The 21850-nt window shown below is 41.7% G+C and overlaps 1 protein-coding gene across 1 annotated transcript in view; it reads left to right on the plus strand.

Moving 5' to 3' along the window:
• Positions 1-21850, plus strand: part of Col4a6 (collagen type IV alpha 6 chain) — a 315976-nt gene that overhangs the window by 239133 nt on the left and 54993 nt on the right. Inside the window, exons 4-7 of the mRNA XM_057759972.1 lie at positions 3739-3873; positions 10402-10446; positions 17448-17564; positions 20321-20389. Coding sequence (XP_057615955.1) covers positions 3739-3873; positions 10402-10446; positions 17448-17564; positions 20321-20389 — 366 coding nt within the window. The remainder of the gene's footprint in view (positions 1-3738; positions 3874-10401; positions 10447-17447; positions 17565-20320; positions 20390-21850) is intronic.

A 21850-nucleotide genomic window follows, 5' to 3' on the forward strand; every position in this document is an offset into this window, starting at 1 on the left:
TCCCAGCCCTTGAGAATTAGGTCCTGCTGTGCACATTAAAAATACTGAGCAGATGGAGGCAGGAGAGCTTGTTGGAACAACGTGGAGGAGTCCCTTCTGCCCTGGATGGGTCCATCTGCCAAAATAAATGACATGTATCAGGGCATGGCATTAGTCCAAGCCCATTGAAATTCTGCTAGCCATCCAAACAGCGACGGCGCTGCAGACTGCTCTGTGATCAGGGTTAGGAAGACAGGAATGATGAGAGAGCATCTGGCTGCTGCAGCCTGCTGATGGGGACGGTCCCAGAGGAGGATCTAGGGTGAGCAGGAGACAGTCTCGAGGACCCCCTAGGAAATCTGCCCCTGCCTAGTGAGCAGAGAGCCTAGCACCGAAAGGAGATGGCCTGGTTTAAATCTCATGCTGTTCCTACTAGCTATGTGATCTTAAAAAAAAAAAAAAAATCCTTCTTCTCTTCTTCTCTCAGTCTCCCCCACCCCATATAAAATAAACCCTGGGGTAAATGGTCTCCAAGGACCTTTCCTTCTTGAACATCCTGTGACTTTTCTGACACTGGTTTGATTTCTCTTTCTGTGTGAGAAAGGCCCACCCATCCACTTGTTTATCTTCAATCTCTATGTTCTCACACTGACCTCTGCTGGCCATTCGAAAAAGTGTCGTAGCTAACTGCAGGGGGGGAAGCAAATAAATCATACTGCAGTCTATCAGTGATTCAGTATGAAGCTTGAACAGCACACTGAAACCTTAAGCGTTGGAGATGAGGGTGGGGGAAAACCCAAGTAATGTTAAGCACAAATCAAGAACCCCACCCCCACCCCCGCCAAAAAAGCCTCTCTCCTTTTCTCATGGCTGCCTTCATCTGTCCGCGGTGCTCTGTGCCACAGAGTGAAAGAATTTCAGTGGGTGGGAAGATTCCTTGTCTCGATGCACCACAAGGCCTTGGCACCGTGCTGGGAAGGCAATTCAAGATAAGCATCCATCAGAAGCCTCCAGACACCTACCCGGCAGGATCCTGTACTGAAGTCAGCCTGAGAGATTTCCTGCTGGGCTGCCAATGTAGCCAACCAACCTCAACAACCTGAGCCCAGCTGCAGAAACCTTGTTTCTCCAAGAGATTGCCTCTCAAAAAAAAAAAAAAAAAAAAAAAAAAAAAAAAAAAAAAAAAACCCTTTGGGATTTGCTTGTTTGTTTGTTTTTAATCTTTAGGGGACTTGTAGGCAACATTCTGGCTAATTTAGCATCCTCTCTCAGACAAGAGAAAGGAAGCAGGCTGCTCAGCCAGCCTCTGCTGGACCAACTCAGAATTCTATTAAGTTCCTCACCATTTCTCAAGCCTGAGTTTCCTAGTTTCCCTGGGCTGATGAGCACCTGTTTAGATAGATAGGAGAGCAGAGGTGGATCACACTCGTCCACGTGCTCACACTGGCCACTGCTTGAGCTCCCACAGCAGTACAAGAATGGGAACTGGCCGCAAGACAACCCCGCTCTCTTAGTAGCGGTCCAGTGATTGACCAGGTACACCTACCCTTGATGGAAGAACCTCTCTGGCAGGTCTGAGATTTGAGCCAAGCTTTCTGTGGTCTGACTGGATCTTCTCAGTTAGTAATAATACAGTCCCATCAAGCCCCACCCTGCCCTGTCCTTCACACCCCCCCCCCTCAACAGCCCTCTCCTCCAACAGCTGCTGCTTCTCTGCCTCCCTTGTTCCAGCCTCAGGCAGAACGCCTCAGTCTCGGTGATGTTCATGCTGCTCCTTGAGGGGCTAAAACACTGAACACTGCTTTCTGCCCAGCTGCTTCTCCGGATCTTACCACACATGCCAGCACCTTTCCTGCTTAATTTGCCAGGCCCATTCCAGCTGGAGTTTGCTTGGCCTTCCCAAGTAGCCACGACTCCCACAGCCATGGGTCAGGTGTTGTGCTCCACAGACCTCCTCAGGCAGCCTTTCCGCTTGAAGCTCTCTGGTCCACACTGTATTATCAGGGTACTGTTCCGTTCATCTTGAAACCTAAGTCCAGTTCCCCACTCCTTCACTCATCCTTAACAAATGCTACCATAATGTCTTTAAAGCATTGCGGGTTTTTCCCCTCTTTAGTAGTACTCATGCTCACGCATGTATGCACACGTGCGCAAGTTTCAATGACAAACACGAGAATGATTTTAAACAAAATCCCAATGGCACCTAAGAGCTTAAAAAGTGAATAATCATGGGGCAGTGTTGGTGCACTCCTTTAATTCCAGCACTTGGGAGGCAGAGGCAGGTGGATCTTTATGAGTTTAAGACCAGCCTAATCTACAGAGTGAGTTCCAGAAAAGGCTCCAAAGCTACACAGAGAAACCCTATCTCGAACAAAACAAACAAACTGAAAAAGTGAATACTCAATATCTACCCGTTACTCTCAGAGGTTTGTCAAACAGTTCCTGGCCTGCACCATGAGCATGGGAGAGTTTGAATAGCAGATAGTGTTCCAGAGAGTTGCATCTCATTGGGTAGAACAACTTTCACTCCTTGGCAAGAGTTTTAGGTCTTCACAGGTCTGATTGACACTGCAAATTATACCCCACAGGACCAGCACAGCTGGTGGGCGCTTGCTTTACCAGGACATAACTCTAGACACAATTGTTCTGTGTTTAACCTTTTAAAATGCAAAGCTTGAAGGTGATGAGAAAGGGCATGGTTAATGGGCTTTTTCAGAGTTTTCGCAGATTTTTAGGAAATTATGGACAGTCACGAAAGGGGTGAGGAGGAAGGACTGGAAGCATTTATGAAAATAGGCTTTCTACCAGATACAAAATTCTCAGATAGGTAATGCACATTGCTAATGGTTTTTACTTTTCAGCCAAAATAAGTCCCTACTGGGATTTGTTCTAAATGATAGTCCAGGCTGTCTTGTTTTGCACCTACTGGGGTTAATTCTCAGTCTCAGTCTGCTTTAAAATGTCAGCCTGAACTCTCAGGCTTAATTGTTACAGACATTTTATAACCAAGGCATTCAAAATCTTCAGGCTGCTCACTCCTGCTACCATAATTGATACTTAACAAATATGTTCAGGCTCTCTATGCTTTATACATTGGGTGATTGCAAATAGGGGGAGGGGGCTGAAAGGGTGTAGGAAGAAAGAATGAGCAATGAGTTTGTGTGTGTGTGTGTGTGTGTGTGTGTGTGTGTGTGTGTGTGTGGTCCCTATGAATATCCGAGTATCCGTTGCCAGGTACAATGAAGGGATCCTGAGATGAGCTGAATTTTGAGCATTGTCCGTTTCTGGAATTACTCTCCTTTGCCCCCCCTGGGGCAGCATCCGTTAGACATGGCCATTTCTGAACTTCACTACAGGCATGTAGTTGGCCATTTGGATGAAACTTAGAAAATGCCATGATGCTCTCCAGTGTTCTGTTCTTTCGCTATTTTGACATTCTGATGGATGGCCTGGCATTAACTGGGAAGGGGACAATATTATCCAGCCTGAATAACTAATCTCCTAAGAAGTACAAAGTTGAAGAATCTGGGTGCACATGAATCTCATTAAATGTGCTTATAAAATGTGTTCTATCCAAATAAGCTTAGCAGCCCCGAAAATAGCCTTTTCTGATCCATGTCTGGAACGTTGGCATACCTCACAGGTCTCTAAGCCAAAAGTGTTTAGTGAAGTGGTGCCTTACTTTGTGCCTGAGAAAATTGAAAATGTTGATATTAAATCTTCTTTTGACTAATTTTCAGTCATTCTGTCCATCTTTAGGGACGCCCTGGACCAATTGGAACTCAAGGTCCAGCAGGTCCTCAAGGATTTGCTGGTCCTACTGGTTTATCAGGGTTGAAAGGAGAAAGAGGCTCACCGGGCCCTCTGGGACCATATGGATCAAAAGGAGATAAGGTAAAATGCATTTTTGATTCAAGGGCTGTAAGTACAAAAGTCAAATGTCCTGTCTCAGTTCTCAGGAGAATATTGTTGTCCCTAAATATCCTGGTGTCAGGGCATATGCTTTAAGGCAAGCTGAGCCAAAGTACAGTGTGTACTTGTGTGAAATGTGTCTGTGAAACATAGCACTATATGTAATGACTATACTGAAATAAAATAAAACTATGAAGAAGAAAAAAAAGGAAAGGAAGGAAGGAGATAAAGAAGGAAGAAAGGAGGGAAGGAAGGAGAGAAGGAAGGAGAGAGGGAAGGAAGGAAGGAAGGAAGGAAGGAAGGAAGGAAGGAAGGAAGGAAGGAAGGAAGGAAAAAAGAAAGAATGAAAGTTGACCTGAGTATAGTGGAGGACATCTGTGATCCCAGCACTCAAGAGGCAGAAGCAGGCCCAGGTCAGAGACCTCTGTGAGAGCAGGCCTGAGACAGGGTTGCGACCAGGCCCAAGACAGTGACCACCACCAGAGCAGGCCAGAGCAAACAACCTCTGCAGGACCATGCCACCAGGCCTGAGCCAGCAACCTCCACCAGAGTGAACCCCAAGGGAACAGGCCTGAGCCAATGACCTCTGCTGGACCAGGCCCTGGGCCTGGAACATCCACAGGACCAGACCCAAGCCAGCAAACTCCGTAGGACCAGGCCCAGGCCAGTAACCTCCACCAGAGTAGGCCCAAACCAGGGATACCCAAGGGAGTAGGCCTGAGCCAGTGACTTCCACAGGATCAGCTCCAAGCATGCAACCTCCATGGAAGCAGGCTAGAATGACTTACGGGATTGCAGAGCGACCTCCAGAAGCACTGAGGGATTGTAGAGCAACCTACATTAGCGCTCAGCAACATCTGGGAATGCCAAGTGACCTCCAAGGTAACTGGAACCATGGTCCTGAATCTAGCACGAGGAGCAACCATCTGAGCCTTGAATCCACTGGCACCTGGAAGATTGATTACCAGAGACACGGCCCCAACTAGACCAATCAGAGGAAAAGATGGGTAGACAAGGTGAGAACACATTCAACACCACAAAGAGCAACACAACATCAACAAAAACTAATAGCTCTCAAACAGCAAGCATTGGCCACCCCAATACAGATGAACCAGAAGAAAATTACCTAAAAAATAATTTTAGGAGAATATTTGAGGCCCTTAAAGAGGAAATGAAAAATTCTCTCAAAGAAATGGAGGGAAAAACAAACAAAAAAAGGAAGAAATCAACAAATCCCTTAAAGAAAACAAAAAAGCAATAAAATGGGGGGGGGGAAACAATTCAAGACTTGAAAACCAAAATAGAGACAATAAAGAAAACACAAACCAAGGGAATTCTCGAAATGGAAAATATGGGAAAACAACCAGGAACCACAAATGCAAGCATAAACACAGAATACAAAAGATGGAAGAGAGAATCTCAAGCATTGAAAACACAATAGAAGAAATAAACTTATTGGTCGAAAAAATGTTAACACTACCAAAAGCTTAACAAAAAATATCCAGGAAATATGGGAAACCGTGGAAAGACCAAACCCAAGAAAAATAAGTATAGAAAAAAGAGAACTTCAAGTCAAAAGCACAGAAAATGTATTCAACAAAATCATAGAAGAAAACTTTCCCAAACTAAAGAAAGATAAGCACATGAAGATACAAGAAGCTTACAGAACACCGAATAGACCAGACCAAAAAAAAGTCCCCTTGCCACATAATAATCAAAAGAGTAAACATACAGAATAAAGAAAGAATATGAAAAGCTGAAAATGAAAAAGGCCAAGTAACAAATAAAGGTAGACCTATCAGAATTACACCTGACTTCTTAATGGAAACAATGAAAGCCAGAAGGTCCTGGTCAAGCATTATGCAGACATTAAGAAACCATTGATGCCAGCCCAGGCTACTATACCCAGCAAAACTTCCAGTCACCATAGATGGACAAAACAATATAGTCCATGATATAACCAGATTTAACCAATACCTAGCCACAAATCCAGTTCTACACAAAGTCTAGAAGGAAAACTCCAACCCAAGGAAGTTGGCTACATCCACAAAACACAGACAATAGACACAGACACAGCAACAAATCCCAAAGAAGGGAAAAACACAATAACATAACCAACAACAAAAACCAAAATAACAGGAACTACAATCACTGGTCATTAATATGCCTTAATATAAATGGATTCAACTCACCTATAAAAAGATACAGGATAACAGATTGAATATGAAAACAGAATTCATCCTTCTTCTGCATACAAGAAATACATCTCAACTTCAAAGACAGACATTGTCTCAGGGTAAGCAGTTGTGAAAAAAATTCCAATCAAATGGACCTAAGAAACAAGCTGGTGTAGCTATCCTAATATCTAACAAAACAGACTTCAAACTAAAATCAATTATAAGAGACAAAGAAGGACATATCATATTTGTCACAGAAATAAATCCATCAAGAGGAAACCTCAACACTGAACATCTATGCCCCAAATACAAGGGCATCTTCATATGTAAAAGAAACACTACTAAAGCTTAAGTCACACATAAAAACCCACACACTAATAGTGGGAGACTTTAACACCCTATTCTCACCACTAGACAGGTCTTCCAGATAGAAACTGAACATAGAAATAAAGGAACTAAGAGATGTTATGACGCAAATGGACTTAATAGACATATATAGAACATTGCATCCAACATGAAAGAATACACATTCTTCTCAGCACCTCATGGAACCTTCTCAAAAAAGCCCAGTTCCAGATGGTTTTAGTGCAGAATTCTACAAGATTTTCAAAGAAGAACTAATACCAATGCACCTCAAATTGAACCACATAATAAAAACAGGAGGAACATTGCCAAACTCTTTTTACAAGGCTACAATTACCCTGATACCCAAACCACACAAAGACATTATTACTAAGAAAGAGAATTACAGACCAATCTCCCGCATGAACAATGATGCAAAAATGCTAAATAAAATACTGGCAAACTGAATCCAAAAACACATCAGAAAAATCATTCACCATGACCAAATAGACTTCATCCCAGAGACACAGGGATGGTTGAACATATGAAAATCTGTCAATGTAATTCACCATATAAACAAACTGAAAATAAAACCACATGATTATCTCATTAGATGCTGAGAAAGCCTTCAACAAAATACAGCATCCCTTAACGCTAAAGGTCTTAGAGAGAGCAGGGATACAAGAAACAGACCTAAACATAATAAAGGCAAGCTACAGCAAGACAACAACCAACATCAAACTAAATGGAGAGAAACTCAAAGCGATCCCACTGAAATCAGGAAAAGAAAAAGGTTGTCCACTCTCTCCATATCTATTCAATAAGACAACAAAAGGAGATCAAGGGAATACAAATAGGAAAAGAAGAAGTCAAACTCTCACTACTTGCTGATGATATGATAGTTTACCTAAGTGACCCCCAAAATTCTACCAAAGAACTTCTACAACTCATAAACACCTTCAGTAATGTAGCAGGATATGAGATTAAATAAAAAAAATCATTAGCTCTTCGTTATACAGTTCATAAATGGGCTGAGAAAGAAATCAGAGAAACATCACCCTTCACAATAGCCACAAATAACATAAGGTATCTTGGAATAACTTTATCCAAACAAGTGGAAGAACTGTATTACAAGAACTTTAAATCTTTGAAGAAAGAAACTGAAGAAGACACCAGAAAATGGAAAGATCTCCCTTAGTAAAAAATGGCAATCTTACCAAAAGCAATCTACAGATTCAATGCAACGCCCAGCAAAATCCCAGCAAAATTCTTCACAGACCTCAAAAGAACAATATTCAACTTCATATGGAAAAGCAAAAAATCCAGGATAGCCAAAACAATCCTGTACAATAAAGGAACTTCTGGAGGCATCACAATCTCTGACTTCAAACTCTACTACAGAGCTACAGTATTGAAAACAGTCTGGTATTGGCATAAGAACAGACAGGAGGACCAATGGAATCCAATCAAAGACCTGGATACCAATCACCTACAAACACCTGATTTTTGACAAAGAAATATATATATGAGAAAGAGAGAAGCATATTCAACAAATGATGCTGGCATATCTGGATATCAACATGTAGAAGAATGAAAATAAATCTATATTTATCACCGTGCACAAAGCTCAAGCCCAAATGGATCAAAGACCTCAACATAAAACCAACCACAGTGAACCTCATAGAAGAGAAAGTGGGAAGTATACTTGAACACATTGACTCAGGAGATTACTTCATGAATATAACTCCAGTAGCACAGACATTGAGAGAAACGATAAATAAATGGGACCTCCTGAAACTGAGAAGCTTCTGTAAAGCAAAGGACACAGTCAACAAGACAAAATGACAACCTACAGTATGGAAAAACATCTTTACCAACCCCAAATCGGACAGAGAGATGATCTCCAAAATATACAAAGAACTCAAGAAATTGGTCTTGAGTTCAAGGAACAAATAATCCAGTTTTTTAAAAAATGGGGTATAGACCTAAACAGACAACTCTCAAAAGATGAACCTAAAATGGTTGAAAGACACTTAAGGAAATGCTCAACATCCTTAGCCATCAGAGAAATGCAAATCAAAACAACTCTGAGATACCATCTTACACCTGTAAGAATGTCCAAGATCAAAACCACTGATGACAATTTATGCTGGAGAGGTTGTGGGGTAAAGGGAACACTTCTGCATTGCTGGTGGGAGTGCAAACTGGTACAGTCACTTTGGAAATCAGTGTGATGATTTCTCAAAAAAATTAAGAAACAAACTACCTCAAGACCCAGCAATACCACTTTTGGATATATATCCAAAGGATGCTCAATCATGCCACAATGTCATGTGCTCAACTATGTTCATATCAGCATTGTTTCTCATAGCCAGAACCTGGAAACACCCTAAATGTCCCTTGACTGAAGAATGGATAAGGAAAACGTGATGCATTTACACAATGGAGAAAAAAATTACACAGCAGAAAAAAATAATGACATCTTGAAATTTTCGGGCAAATGGATTGATCTAGAAAACGTCATATTAAGTGAGGTAACCCAGACACAGAAAGACAGTTATCACATGTACTCACTCATCAGTAATTTTTAAACATAATGCAAAGAAAACCAGCCTACAAACCACAATCTCAGAGAACTTAGACAACAATGAGGACACTAAGAGAGACATACATGGATCTAATCTACATGGGTAGTAGAAAAAAGGCAAGATCTCCTGAGTAAATTGGGACCGTGGGGACCTTGGGAGAGGATTTAAGGGAAGGGGAGAAACAGGAAGGGGAGCAGAGAAAAATGTAGAGCTCAATAAAAAAAACAGTAAAAAAAAGAAAAAACCTATCTTAAAAAAAGAGGCGGAAGCAGGAGGATTGCCACAAGATCAGAGGAACAGCCTTACCTACAAAAACAGCCAAGCGAAAAAAAAAAAAAAAGTCCATCTCAAAGGAAAAGAAAGAAAGAGAAATATAATGGAGTGAGTAATAGTGGTGGAGAAAACCATTTCTGGAGACTCTCTGTATCAAGTCAACATATTTGTTGCTTGCAAAGTTGGTGCACTCATCAAGTTATGTGGGCTTGAGCTGGGCTCAGGTAGAGAGAGTGATCAGCTGCTCAGTAGAGATCAAACATCAATGGATGCGACTAGCAAGCAAGAACTCAGAAGACTTAAAAGCATTCTGGTCCACAAATATAAGGGAATACATTACAAATAAACACACATGGTAATAACATGGTGACTGGCTTATTGAATTTAGAGACTCCATTTAGACCCTCTGTATTTTCATCACCTCCTATTAATTTCTTATTGTGGGAAAGGGATTGCCAAAGTAACTTTAAGAGTAGCTGAAGCTCTAACATTCATCTGGACACAAGAGGCTGATGGCAGTTTCCTACTCATGGATGGCATGGATGGAAACCCACAAATCATTTATATTCACATCTTAGGGAAGGGATTATTTGCACAGCATGTAATGCCACACACTTGTACTTAACAGAGTGACAGATGACAGGCTTTATCATCAAGACAGTGTGGTGCCCTGGTTCTTGAATGAACGTGTGATTGGCTTGTTTGCTTAAGTCAGTGGCCTGGCCTGCACTGAAACTGTCATCCATGGATAAGCAAGAATTACACGTGTCCTCTGATAAGAAGGGTTGTCTAACCTAGGACGCTTATCTGAAGGAGCAGAAGGAGAAGAAATTTTTTGTTAGATTAGTCAAAACCTTTCTGTTTATAACCCAAATGTAAAGGTTACTTGTAATATTGAGCATTAGTTTTTAGTTTCTACTATCCTGTTTAACACAAGAACTGGTCTCAGAACACAAGCGTGATCAAGACCTTAGATCAATCCCTTCAGCCTGGGGTCTATGGCAACACAGCATGAGGAAGGAGATGTAAAACATCAACTTAACTCATCGAATCCCATCAGCAAACATATTAAATCCAAGAGACATTGATTGTATTGTCTCACACATTTCTCTTCCTTCTCCTTTCTTCAGGGTCCCATGGGAATTCCTGGCTTTGTTGGCATCAATGGGATTCCGGTGAGTTTGTGCACTAAAGCAACTTTTTTTAAAAAAAATGTATTTATTTTACATCTCAGTCGCTGTTTCCCTTCCCTCCTCTCACCTTCCTCTGTTCTCATCTCCCCCCCCCCCAATCTGCTCCTCCTCCATTTCTGTTCAGGAAAGGGCAGGTTTCCCATGAATATCAACAAAACATGGTATATTAAGTTGCATTAAGACTAAACAGCTCCCCATGTGTTAAGCTTGGGCAAGACAATCCAGTATGAGGAGTAGGATACCAAAATCCAGCAAAGAGTCAGAGACAGCCCCTGTTTCTACTGTTAGGATCTCACAAGAGGACAAAGCTACACAACTGTAGCATATGTGCAGAGTGCTCAGGTCAGTACCATGCAGGCTCCCTGATTGTGGGTTCAGTCTCTGTGAGCCCCTGTGAGCCCAGGTTAGTGTATTCTATGAGTTTTCTTGTGGTATCCTTGACCCCTCTGACTCCTTCAACCCTTCCTCCCCTCTTCTGCAGGATTCCCAGAATTTGGCCTAACGTTAGCCTGTGGGTCTCTGTTTCCATCAGTTTCTGGATGAAGCCTCTCTGGTGACCATTAAGCTAGGCACTAATCTATGTGTATAGCAGAATAACGTTAGACATCATTAAATCGATATATTTTTCCTCCACTCGTATTTGGTTCTATCTTAGGTCTCTGGGTCATGTAGCCTGTGAGTCATGGTGCTCTGGGCAGTGTCAAACATGTCTAGAAGGAGCTGCGGGCTGTTTCCCACCACCTAGCTCCCGCACGGGTAGCTTTACCCAAAATAACAACACGGAATCTGTATTCTTTTAAACACTGCTTGGCCCATTATCTCTAGCCTCTTATTGGCTAATTCTCACTTTATTTTTTATTTTTTTTTTTTTTTTGGTTTTTTGAGACAGGGTTTTTCTGTTAATTCTCACATCTTGATTAACCCATTTCTAATAATCTGTGTAGCACCACGAGGTGTTGGTTTACCAGGAACGATCTTAACCTGCATCTATCTTGGAGAGGAGAGCTATAGTGTCTGTCTAACTTCCCTTCTTCCCAGAATTCTGTTCGGTCTACTCCGCCTATCTAAATTCTGCCCTATCAGGCTAAGCAGTTTTTTTTATTAATTAACCAATGAAAGCAACAGATAGAAAGAAGACCCACCTACATCAGACATGGGCTTACTCTCCTTGCACAGGTTTTAGGCTAGACTGGTCATTGGTTGACCACTCTCTCAATCCCTAGGCCATCCTTACCTCAGCACATTCCTTAGGCAGGACAGACTGTAGGTCGAAGGTTATGTGGCTGGGTTGGTTTTCCAATCCCATCACTGGAAGTTACAGATGACCAGTTGAGGCTACCTATCCACCGCTATTGCTAGGAGTCTTAGCTGGGGTCATCCTTGGAGACTCCTGGGAGTTTTCCTTGTGCCAGGTTTCTGTATAACCCTGAAATGGCTCCCCTTTCCAGTAGTCTCTTTCAGTACTTCTCCCCTCCTCCCCCCAACCTGATCACTCATGTTCCTACCCGCACCCACCCATAGTCCACTCGTACAATCTTCTGAAGCAACAACATTAATATCACCTTCTAGGTTCTGCCTCCTAGCTCAAGTACTTTTTCCTTAGATACATTGTGTCCTGTGAGAGCATGCTCAGAGCCATGCACTGCAGTAAGTGTGGTGAGGTGTGAAAGGCAGGAGTCCCACACATTTAGCCTTCAACTCAATAGTTCTGGCAGCTATTAATCAGATGATTTAAGAAGAGTAGTGGCAAATCATCCATACGAATATGGCTATGCCTTAACCTAAGTAAGAAAATAAATACAAAGAGGGCGCTGAAGGGAGCTTCATCTAGATGTAGAGGGGTTGCCTCTGAGTTTGCAGAGGCATTTAAGAACATGCGTGTACTCATTACAGGAAAGCAATAAGGTGCACAAATTATGATAGAAAATTCCTTAGTGATAACTTGATCATTTTATTTCAGTAATTGGTTCTCATCAGGCTCATTCATTTCCTTTCAAGAGGAATGTTCCTTCAGGTTTTTGTTGTTGTTGTTATTGTTTGCTTGTTTGTTTACTTTTACAGACATAAGTGGTAGATTTGAAGCTTGTAAACAGTCCCTTTCCCCATCCCACCCAGTCCAACCTCTTAGATTTCCCATTTGTATCCTGTATTCCCACTTAATGCACTGATTCTGATTCCATGATGCCAGTCCACCAAAATATAACACTTGGCCCTTACTGGCTATCACTTTCTAGTTTTGTCCATATCGCCTTTTCTTCTACATTTAAAACATAACCTTGGCCATGTTTGTCTGGAAGGCTTTTCAGTCTTATCGAAGAGACCAGAAAGGGTATGGACACTTGGACTACACAATAAAGAAGAGGAAAGCTTGCCCTTATCCTTCTAACAACCCCTGAGAGGTTCTTTGAACCATATCAAAACACTATTGGGGAAATGCTAGACTACCCATTGTCTTATGTTATGCTATACAACCTTCTGATATCACCAAAGGTGTTTCAGATCTCTTTGTTCCAATCTCTAGGCAATAATGTCTTGAAGATCTGCTATGTGCTCATACCCTCCCCTGAGGATATACAGGAAGGATATGGTTTTGCCTTCATAGATACTATTATCTGATCTATTTCTCTCTCAAGTCTAGTAGACATTTGTAGATCTGGAGACTGCAAGACTCAGTTTATTTGTAATTCTGGCTTAAATCACATCACCCATCTGCATTTTATTCAACTTCAGTGTCTAGAAAATGTCCAGAAATAGTTCAATTGGAAAATTAAGTGAACAGGGATAGCCATTGTTTTTTTGACATGCACCTACATTTTCTTATGGCTGTGTACCTATGGCTGCACAGGGCAGAATCCCTGCTCAGAGTACATCTTCCAGGCTCAGGAAATGAATATAACTGCTAAACCAGAGGGTAGCCTTGCACAGGTGACTGGAACTTGCAATGTTACTATCCTCCCCACCCCGATCTCTCTTTTGAGCTAGAACTGAGAAGAAGTTAACAGAATCTTGTGCTGCCTAGGCTATCTCTAAATGTATGCTGGAACTGGTCCTCAAGTCCAGCTGGCCACTTATGCCTCCACCTTATGACCAGTGCAGGTATTGATCACTCCTTTTTATGGTTTCATTGCTTAGGAGAAAGAGTTACAGCTCCCCAGAATTCTCCAAATGAGCTGGCTGCTCCCAAAGACACACCCACTTCCTTGCCTTTTCCTTGACTAAGGGTTGGCTGTGTTTCCTCTAGACTTTTGATTTTTCTAGTTTCTGACTTTCCCCTCTCCCAACTGTCTAAGAAGTAGCTTTTTGTTCAGTACTTACCTCTTCCTTCCCTCTAGAAGATCTCAGGAGTCCTTGACGTGTGATTCACTACTCTAGTTCCACGATGAATACAGACCCCTGGTGTTGATTGTTTTGTGTGATAGTTTCATCTAACTCCTTAAAAGTACAGGTAATGTCTTCTGTTCCACCCTGAGGCCCAAGAGCCCCAGTAAGCCTAACAAAATGGAAGAACTCCTACTTCTAGTATCAGTAAAAGCTGGAGTTCTCAGACTGCTGGAGCTACCTCAGACAGAAAAACACAGAGCCTACAGGCTTTGTGTCACTAATCAATCTGTTCATCTTTTAGCAGCACGTATTAAACCATTCAACAGAAGCCAACAGCTTCTCTGACACCTCTTCCTAACCCGGACTACTGCACAGATCTAGTCCCCTCCTGACAATAGTTGACCATTAACATGTCACTGGGTCTCCAAATTCCATGTTTTGCTATTATGTAGACAATTTCAGCATGATAACCCGATTCATTGAACCAAAGGGCCCAACAGCCAGTGGAGAGCAAACAGAGCTTGCCTGCCTACTAGGATATTCAACAGCAGCACAAAATGCATTGGGAATGGTACAACTCAGGGTTTTGAGATATCCCAGCTGTGAGTAAGGGCTGTTGGCACTGCCACAGACACATATTTATAAAATATATGTAAAACATTTATTGAAATGAGTTGAGAGCAGAAGTCTTCAAGATGTACTTTGAAATGAGGTTTAGCTTTTCCCAGGGTGTCAATCGCCAACTTTTCCCTGTTAAAGAAGCACACTAGATGTATATCCTGAAAGTGAACACATAACCGCCATCACACAGGAATTTCTCCCTTTGGACTTGGGTCTAGGGAGCACAACTTTTCTGGATCTGGAGCACAGCAGATCCTTTCCCTTGTGGATACATAAAACCATGAGGTCCCCTCAAAGAGCTATGTCCTTAGAATCTGGCACACATCAGCAAAATCATCATAGCCAAGGAGGGCACAGTGCCAGAAATTCTGTGGTCCTGAGAATTAAGAAGAAGTAGAACTCTGCCCTATATCTTATCTTATACAACTTTCCTGGATCAGGACTTATCAACCATTTACCCCTTTGTTACTTAGTAAACCTAATATCAATTGATGTGAAGAATAGCACAATGTTGTTTTTAATGTTGACAACCCTCTACAAGTTATGTATTGTTTGCCACCAGTTTCCCAATGGAGAAATAGAGTGCTCCAGCTGGGAAGTAGTAAGGCTGGATTAACCTATAAGTCTGACTGCTCAAAACTTTCACCGCACATTGTATCAGCAGAGGGAAAAAGAGGCAATAAGTCTGAGTTGGCGATGGTCAGAGGTTAATTCCAGAGAATTTCACTAAGGTAGAGAAGGAGTAAGCAAGTTTCCCAACCAGTGAGAGGTGTTAGGAGTTTCGATGAGAAAACCAGAGAGCCATAACATGTGGATACCAAAAGATAAGAGTCTAGATAAAAGTTTTAGCAGCCCAGGAGTAAGGAAGACCTTTGATACTGAGCTAGACTATTCCGGCTACATAGCTGAAAGATAACCCTTAGGAAATTGGGTACCCCACCCAGAGAGCTCGACTAAATAGAGTTGAATAGAGTATATTTAGAGGATATGTCAGGATTAAGGGAAGCAACAGTGGATTATAGAACAACTGACTCCAAGCCATTAATACTGAAACATTACAGAGCTATTTATTATAAAGCTGTTGTTCAACAGGTACTAAGACTATAGGGAAATATGGCTATTAAAAAAAAGCAACAACAACAACTCTAACTTTCTGTATGAAAGTTCTACATGGGAACTGAAGCTGGGTCTTGGTTAGCAGAACGAATTAAGTTCACAAAGCATATCCTCTATGGAAAGCTGCTCAGCCACAATTTAGCAAGTCTTATAAAAGCCTCTCTTATACTCTGTTTGCCACAATCACGGGTCAGATAATTGCTTCAGCTAAGGCTCTGTCTCTTCTCCGCTTCCTCATATGCACCACCAGGGCAGTGGTTTAGCTGGGGAGTTAGGATTTTCATATAGCCCATTTGATTTCAGTAAGTTTCAGAGTTGGAGTACATAATGTCCTAATCTAGTAAAAACCAGTAGCATTTGGTATTTTGGGCATGGTGCAAGCAGATGAGTTTAATAGATGATCTGGACAGGTCAATGAAAGGTAGGTTCCTACTTTTCCTTGAACATACTTTCAATAGGAAAATGTGTATTTAATAATTTGAGGGAAATGTGTCATGTGTTCCACCTGAATCTTTCAAATTACCAGTAGTCCCTCATTATCCATGAAAATAACTCATGAATTCTAAATTGCACATTGTTCTGAGTGGTATAATGAACTCGAATGCCAGCCCACTCCATCCTACCTGTGATGGAAATCATCCCCTTGTCTAGCATATCCATGAATATTTATGCTATATTCTCTAGCAGCCTATTAGTCACTAAGTAGCTATCTTTATCAGATCAATGTTTACAGCAGTATCACAGTATTGTGCTCATATGCTCTATATTTTACTTAATGGTGGCCCTAAAGCAGATTAGTGATGCTGGCAATTCGGGTGTGACAAACAGAAAAAGAATACTTATTTTCAGTGAAGACATAAAAACTAGCTTAAAGAGCAAAGAAAAGACTCGTGTACTAAAGTTACTACGATCTAACACAAGACAGAATCTACCCATCAAGTTGTGAAGCAGAAAAAGGACATTTGTGCTAGTTTTAAGGTCTAACCTCAACCTGCAAAAAGTTAGGTCAACAAAAGCACAGGTCTGGGGCCCTTCGCCAGGAATGACACTAACCATCCCAGCTGACAGGAAGAAGTTGAGGACTCGACTCAAGTCTGCTGAATGTTTCCCCTGCAAAGTTGAAACCATCACTTTAGTAGTCTGTTTACTCTCTACAAGTCTAATAAGAATATAAAATGAGATGGAATTCTGTGGCACATTTTCTCTACAAGAATATGGTTACTAACCCTTTCTCTGGTATAGTAGCCTGCCTTATTTGTTTGGGATGTAGTCTAAGATGCCCAATGGTTGCCTGAAAACATATGAAAAGGCATGGGATTATAAAGTTTGCTGCTATCTAGGTTTTTGGGAACTGTACTTTTGTTGGTAGGGGGGATAGGCTATGCCACACAGGTTTCCTAGCTCTATGTAGACTTTTGTCTCCTAGCTGTATGTACACTTTTGGAGGCTTAGGCTGGAAAGAAAACTAGGAAAAGAAAAGGCACCTTTGTCTTAATTCTCCCTTGTTCTTCTTCCCCAGAAAGTTATCCCAGGATCTGTGTGGTCTGAGGAATCTGAAACCTTGGGATAGTTCTCTATTGATAGCAGTTTAACTGCCGGACAGCTAAATCCCATTTTAGTACTTTTCTATACTCAATGAAGGTGAAGTTACGGTGCCTTAACTTCATATCTGTCCACACTTGAGCCCTTTAGTTGCAGCTTGGATCTTATTAAAGCACCAGTTGTCTTTTTGAGTGGGATAACTTGAGCTGCGATTGGCAACATACATCTGTGTATAAAGGGAAAGTTTGAGAACATACGTGATGAAGATAAGAAAACTAAGGAGCCAGAATTTAGCGGGGCACTTGGTTGTTCTCATTGTGGAGTCTTTTGAATTAGCTGACAGTCCTGTGCCTGACTTGATCCCTTCTTTTCTTTTTGAACAGGGTCACCCTGGACAACCAGGTCCCAGAGGTCCACCTGGACTAGATGGCTGTAATGGAACTCAAGGAACTGTTGGGTTTCCAGGCCCTGATGGCTACCCTGGGATTTTAGGACCACCGGTATGTTACCAGATCCTTGTACCTTAATGTAAATACCCTTCCAAAAGTCCTCCTTTTTGTTTCCTTGGAAACTTCATTAAGTCTCTACAGACAGTCACTGTGCCACCTTGTCCAATGCAAGAGTTTCCACTGGTGGCACAGCAACAGCAAAATTCTAAATGAACAGCCAGTTGCAGGATGCCCATGTTACATGGCTTTAGGTTACTTTTTAATGATACTTTTGGAATTGTCAAGATTATTAAAAAACAAACAAATAATAGCTATAGTACCTTTCAAATTAAAACATGTACTTGGGCTATTTGGCATGTTCCAATATTAGGTTGCACTGAAATATGCCTGGAAGCCCTTGTGATCATGAGCATATTAACAAGAACCTAGAGGCATGGCAAGCTTGGTTTATACCAGTAAATCTTAACCAGGCTGATTTTGCTTCTTGGGAAGTATTTGAATTAGTATTGATAACTTTAGATGTCACAACTAGGGCACAGGATAGGACACATACTGCAACATCAACAGATCAATTTGTCCAGTGTCAGTGATGCTGATGTTAAGAAATGCTGTATTTCATTTGTTTTCCACCCCACATCATTATTCTGGGTTCTAAGCTTAATATTCTAATTTTTGGTCTCATGTCTCCAGTTTTGTTTAATTTAATTAATTCAAATAGAGCTATGATATTCGGATATCATGCCCTTTACAGATATCATGCAAATGGTAGATATCATGCCTTTACAAGAAGTAATTTAGGAGTGGATGGAAAAAGAAAAAGAACACATTTCAAACTCACTATTAACCTAAATTGGAAAACCTAAATCTATAAGAGTTGTGATATGAGACTTTCTCTAAGCTACAAATCATGTCACCAATTAGATAGATCTCCTAGTTACAGGTATTGCCTTCAGTGGCCAAGTTGTGAGGTATGAGAATATTTGTGAAAATGCAACACAGAAGACAGACAAAGTACAAGCTCCAAACTGGCATGAAGGATCCCTACACCAAACTAACATACAGCAGGAGGTAATAGGGAAAGCTGTATGAGTCATAAAGGCTCCTGAAAACTGTCATGGCAACAGAAAGGGGAGGGGGGTAGAATAGATAATGCAAGTCTAGCAAAGCAGGACTTCCACACCAAGAAATGGAATAAAGATTTTGAGGTAACAGACATCCTGTGAATGACAGAACTCCAGAGTGGAAACCTAACCCCTGCCTAAACTATCGCCTTAAGCTGAAACAGAAGTTTGGGTATGTATTTATTAAGCTGAACCTCACCTCCTGCTGAACATCCATTCACTAAGCATCTTTAAAGCTTCTTGGAAAAGAATAGGAACCACAAGAGTAAGGGGAAGCCGACAATGCTAAGAAACTAATTTGTATTTCTAGGCCCTTGTTGTCCCTGAACTTTAGGAATTCATCATCAATCAACAATTTAATCTCCAAAGTGTACCCCCAATACCAATCCTTGGTGTAGGAGGTTATTCTGTCTATGTGTTGCTTTCATTGGTTAATAAAGGAACTGCTTTGGGCCTATAACAGAACTGTAGGGGAAAAGAGCTAGGTGAGGAAAACTAAATGGAATTCTGGGAGGAAGAAGGCAGCAGAGTCAGAGAGAAGCAGCCACGGAGCCACAGGAGACAGATGCTGGGAATTTTACCTGGTAAGCCACAGTCACATGGCAATATACAGATTAATAGAAATGAGTTAAATTAATATAACAATTAGCCAATAAGAAGTTAGAACTAGGGACCTGGAGAGATGGCTCAGCGGTTAAAAGCACTAACTGTTCTTCCAGAGGTCCTGAGTTCAATTCCCAGCAACCACATGGTGGCTCACAGCCATCTGTAATGAGATCTAGTGCCCTCTTCTGGGGTGCAGGTATGCATGCAGGCAGAACACTGCACATAATAAATAAATAAATCTTTAAAAAAAAAAAGAAGTTAGAGCTAATGGGTCAAGCAGTGTTTTAATGAATACAATTTCTGTGTGGTTATTTCTGGGCTAAGCTAGCCCGGCAGCTGGGATGAACAAGTGGGCCCTCCTCCAATAAATCCTGACTCCCCCTTAGATGTAAAATCATTCATTTATTTCCCCAAGGGGGACATAATGGTATCAGATATGAGGCAGCATTTGCTACTAAGACAGGGAAAAAATCTGGCTGAAAGACTGGAATCAGGTACACTGGACTGTTTTTCATGATAATAATGAGGCACACCGGCCTCTCCAAAGGTTCAAAGCTGAGTTTTTGTGGTAGAAACTCAGGATGAAATTGGTTTCATGATTATCTTTTAGACCAACGGCCTACATATTGGTCCACAAAAGCACCTTTTGTTGACTTTTGACCTAGACCAAGACCCTGTCAGTAATATAGAACCTGTAAGGGGTAGAGCTTTCCTTAAAGCAGTGTTCTGACTAGATCTAAAGTCTGCTACTTTCTAACCCTCATCCCTTCACAGAGCCTGGAGATAGAGATAGAAGAAAGGCAGACAGTCTCAAGATGAGCTCTGCATCAGCTGGGTTTTGCCCCTTAACATGGCCAATATTTTCCCAGCCCAATAAACATACCTTCAGGCTCTCATTGCCTGATCCTCTATATAATCAGTTCATATTGCTAGCAACTCTCTCTCTCTCTCTCTCTCTCTCTCTCTCTCTCTCTCTCTCTCTCTCTCTCTCTCTGTGTGTGTGTGTGTGTGTGTGTGTGTGTGTGTGTGTACGCAGAGTATAAACAGAAATTTCTCACAAGTTTTTCACGTCTTACCCAGGGGCTGCCTGGTCTCAAAGGTTCAAAAGGAGAACCTGCTCCTTTTCAAGACAGCATCATAGGAATGAAGGTAAGAGCTCCTAATGCCGGTAGCTGTTGGTGGGAAGTGAGGTTCCCCCGGGGCTGGGCCCCACCTCAAAACAATTCATTTTCAGTGCTAGCACCTATGTCCCTTCTTAAGGAGCGTCCTGGCTGCTTTAAGGGGGCTCCCAAGCTTTCTCGCAGTGGGAACATTAGCAGAAACATTTGCAACTAAGAGATTTGCCTTCCAGAATCTGCACCAAGAATAAGAGACAGATTGACGAACAGTTGTCAAAGATCATTTTCTTTGACAAGCCAAAACCTTTTAATTTTTTACTTTTTTTAAAATTGATTTTTATTGAGCTCTAAAATTTTTTCTGCTTCCCTCCCTGCCTATTCCCTCCCCCTTCAACCCTCCCCCAAGGTCCCCATGCTCCCAATTTACTCAGGAGATCTTGTCTTTTTCTAGTTCCTGACAAGCCAAAACCTTTTCTAGAGGCAGACACTTCCTTGTTTCCTCTAAAGTCCTTCATGTCCATGCACCTTGGTTTGGATCCAGATCATTACACAGTTTAGTGTGGCTACCAACCCAGCATCCTGTGACTAGAACCCCAGCATCTTGGCCCCACTCTTCTCTAAATCCCTGAATGTCTAGAAAAACTTGCCCACTCTCTCTGTAATTGATCAGAATTTGATCTCTTGTCAGGAATCTTCTATTGAAGCTTGCTCTCTCTATGCACTAATTGGGGGTTTTGCGATGTTTCAATAAACCCTGGTTCCAAATGATTGACTGTATTCCTCCCCAGATTGGGAGAAGAACCCATCACTGCCCAGGTAGCAAATAGGAAATTGTGTGCCCAGAATTGGAGGGGAGAATACACCTAGGTTACTGAGATAATTAACACTACTCTTCTGTCTTCCATCTGGGTACAGGGCCAGGACCGTTGGAATCTGACTGTAAAAGCAAAGATGGGAATGAAAGAGCAGGAAAACTAGAGAAGAAGCAGGGAGATTTGGGTTCTTGACTGTGGGTGCCTTAGCAGAAGACAGAACATTAAAGTTGGCAAGGGCCTCGTGGTTCTTGGATTCATGTTGCTCATTTTACAAGTTGAAAATCTAAGGCTATGTGACTTACTCAGAGGCAGATGGCCAGATCTCTGAAGAACAAAACCTCAGGCAGTATTCTTTCCATGCTACAGGGAGTTTAGAGGTTTTTACTATAAGCCAAGTGGGGCAAGACTAGCAGGTGTCAAAATACAGCCATTGTCTTAGTAAACATTGATTAAATGGTTTTGGCAGAAATCAAAGAAACCTTGGATCCAGTGGAACACAGCAATTTCCACAAGATGGTTATATTACAGATTCATACAGTGGCTTAAGATGCTGCAAAGTAATTAAAACGTAATCAGAGTCTGTATGCTCTGTTGATTTTCCCTTGAAATGTCTGATTTGCATTGTATACATATAGGCACAGATTCTCTGGGGATGGAGGCACATGGGAAGGTAGCTT

This window comes from Chionomys nivalis, chromosome X (genome assembly GCF_950005125.1).
Source record: "Chionomys nivalis chromosome X, mChiNiv1.1, whole genome shotgun sequence".
NCBI classification, from domain to species: domain Eukaryota; kingdom Metazoa; phylum Chordata; class Mammalia; order Rodentia; family Cricetidae; genus Chionomys; species Chionomys nivalis.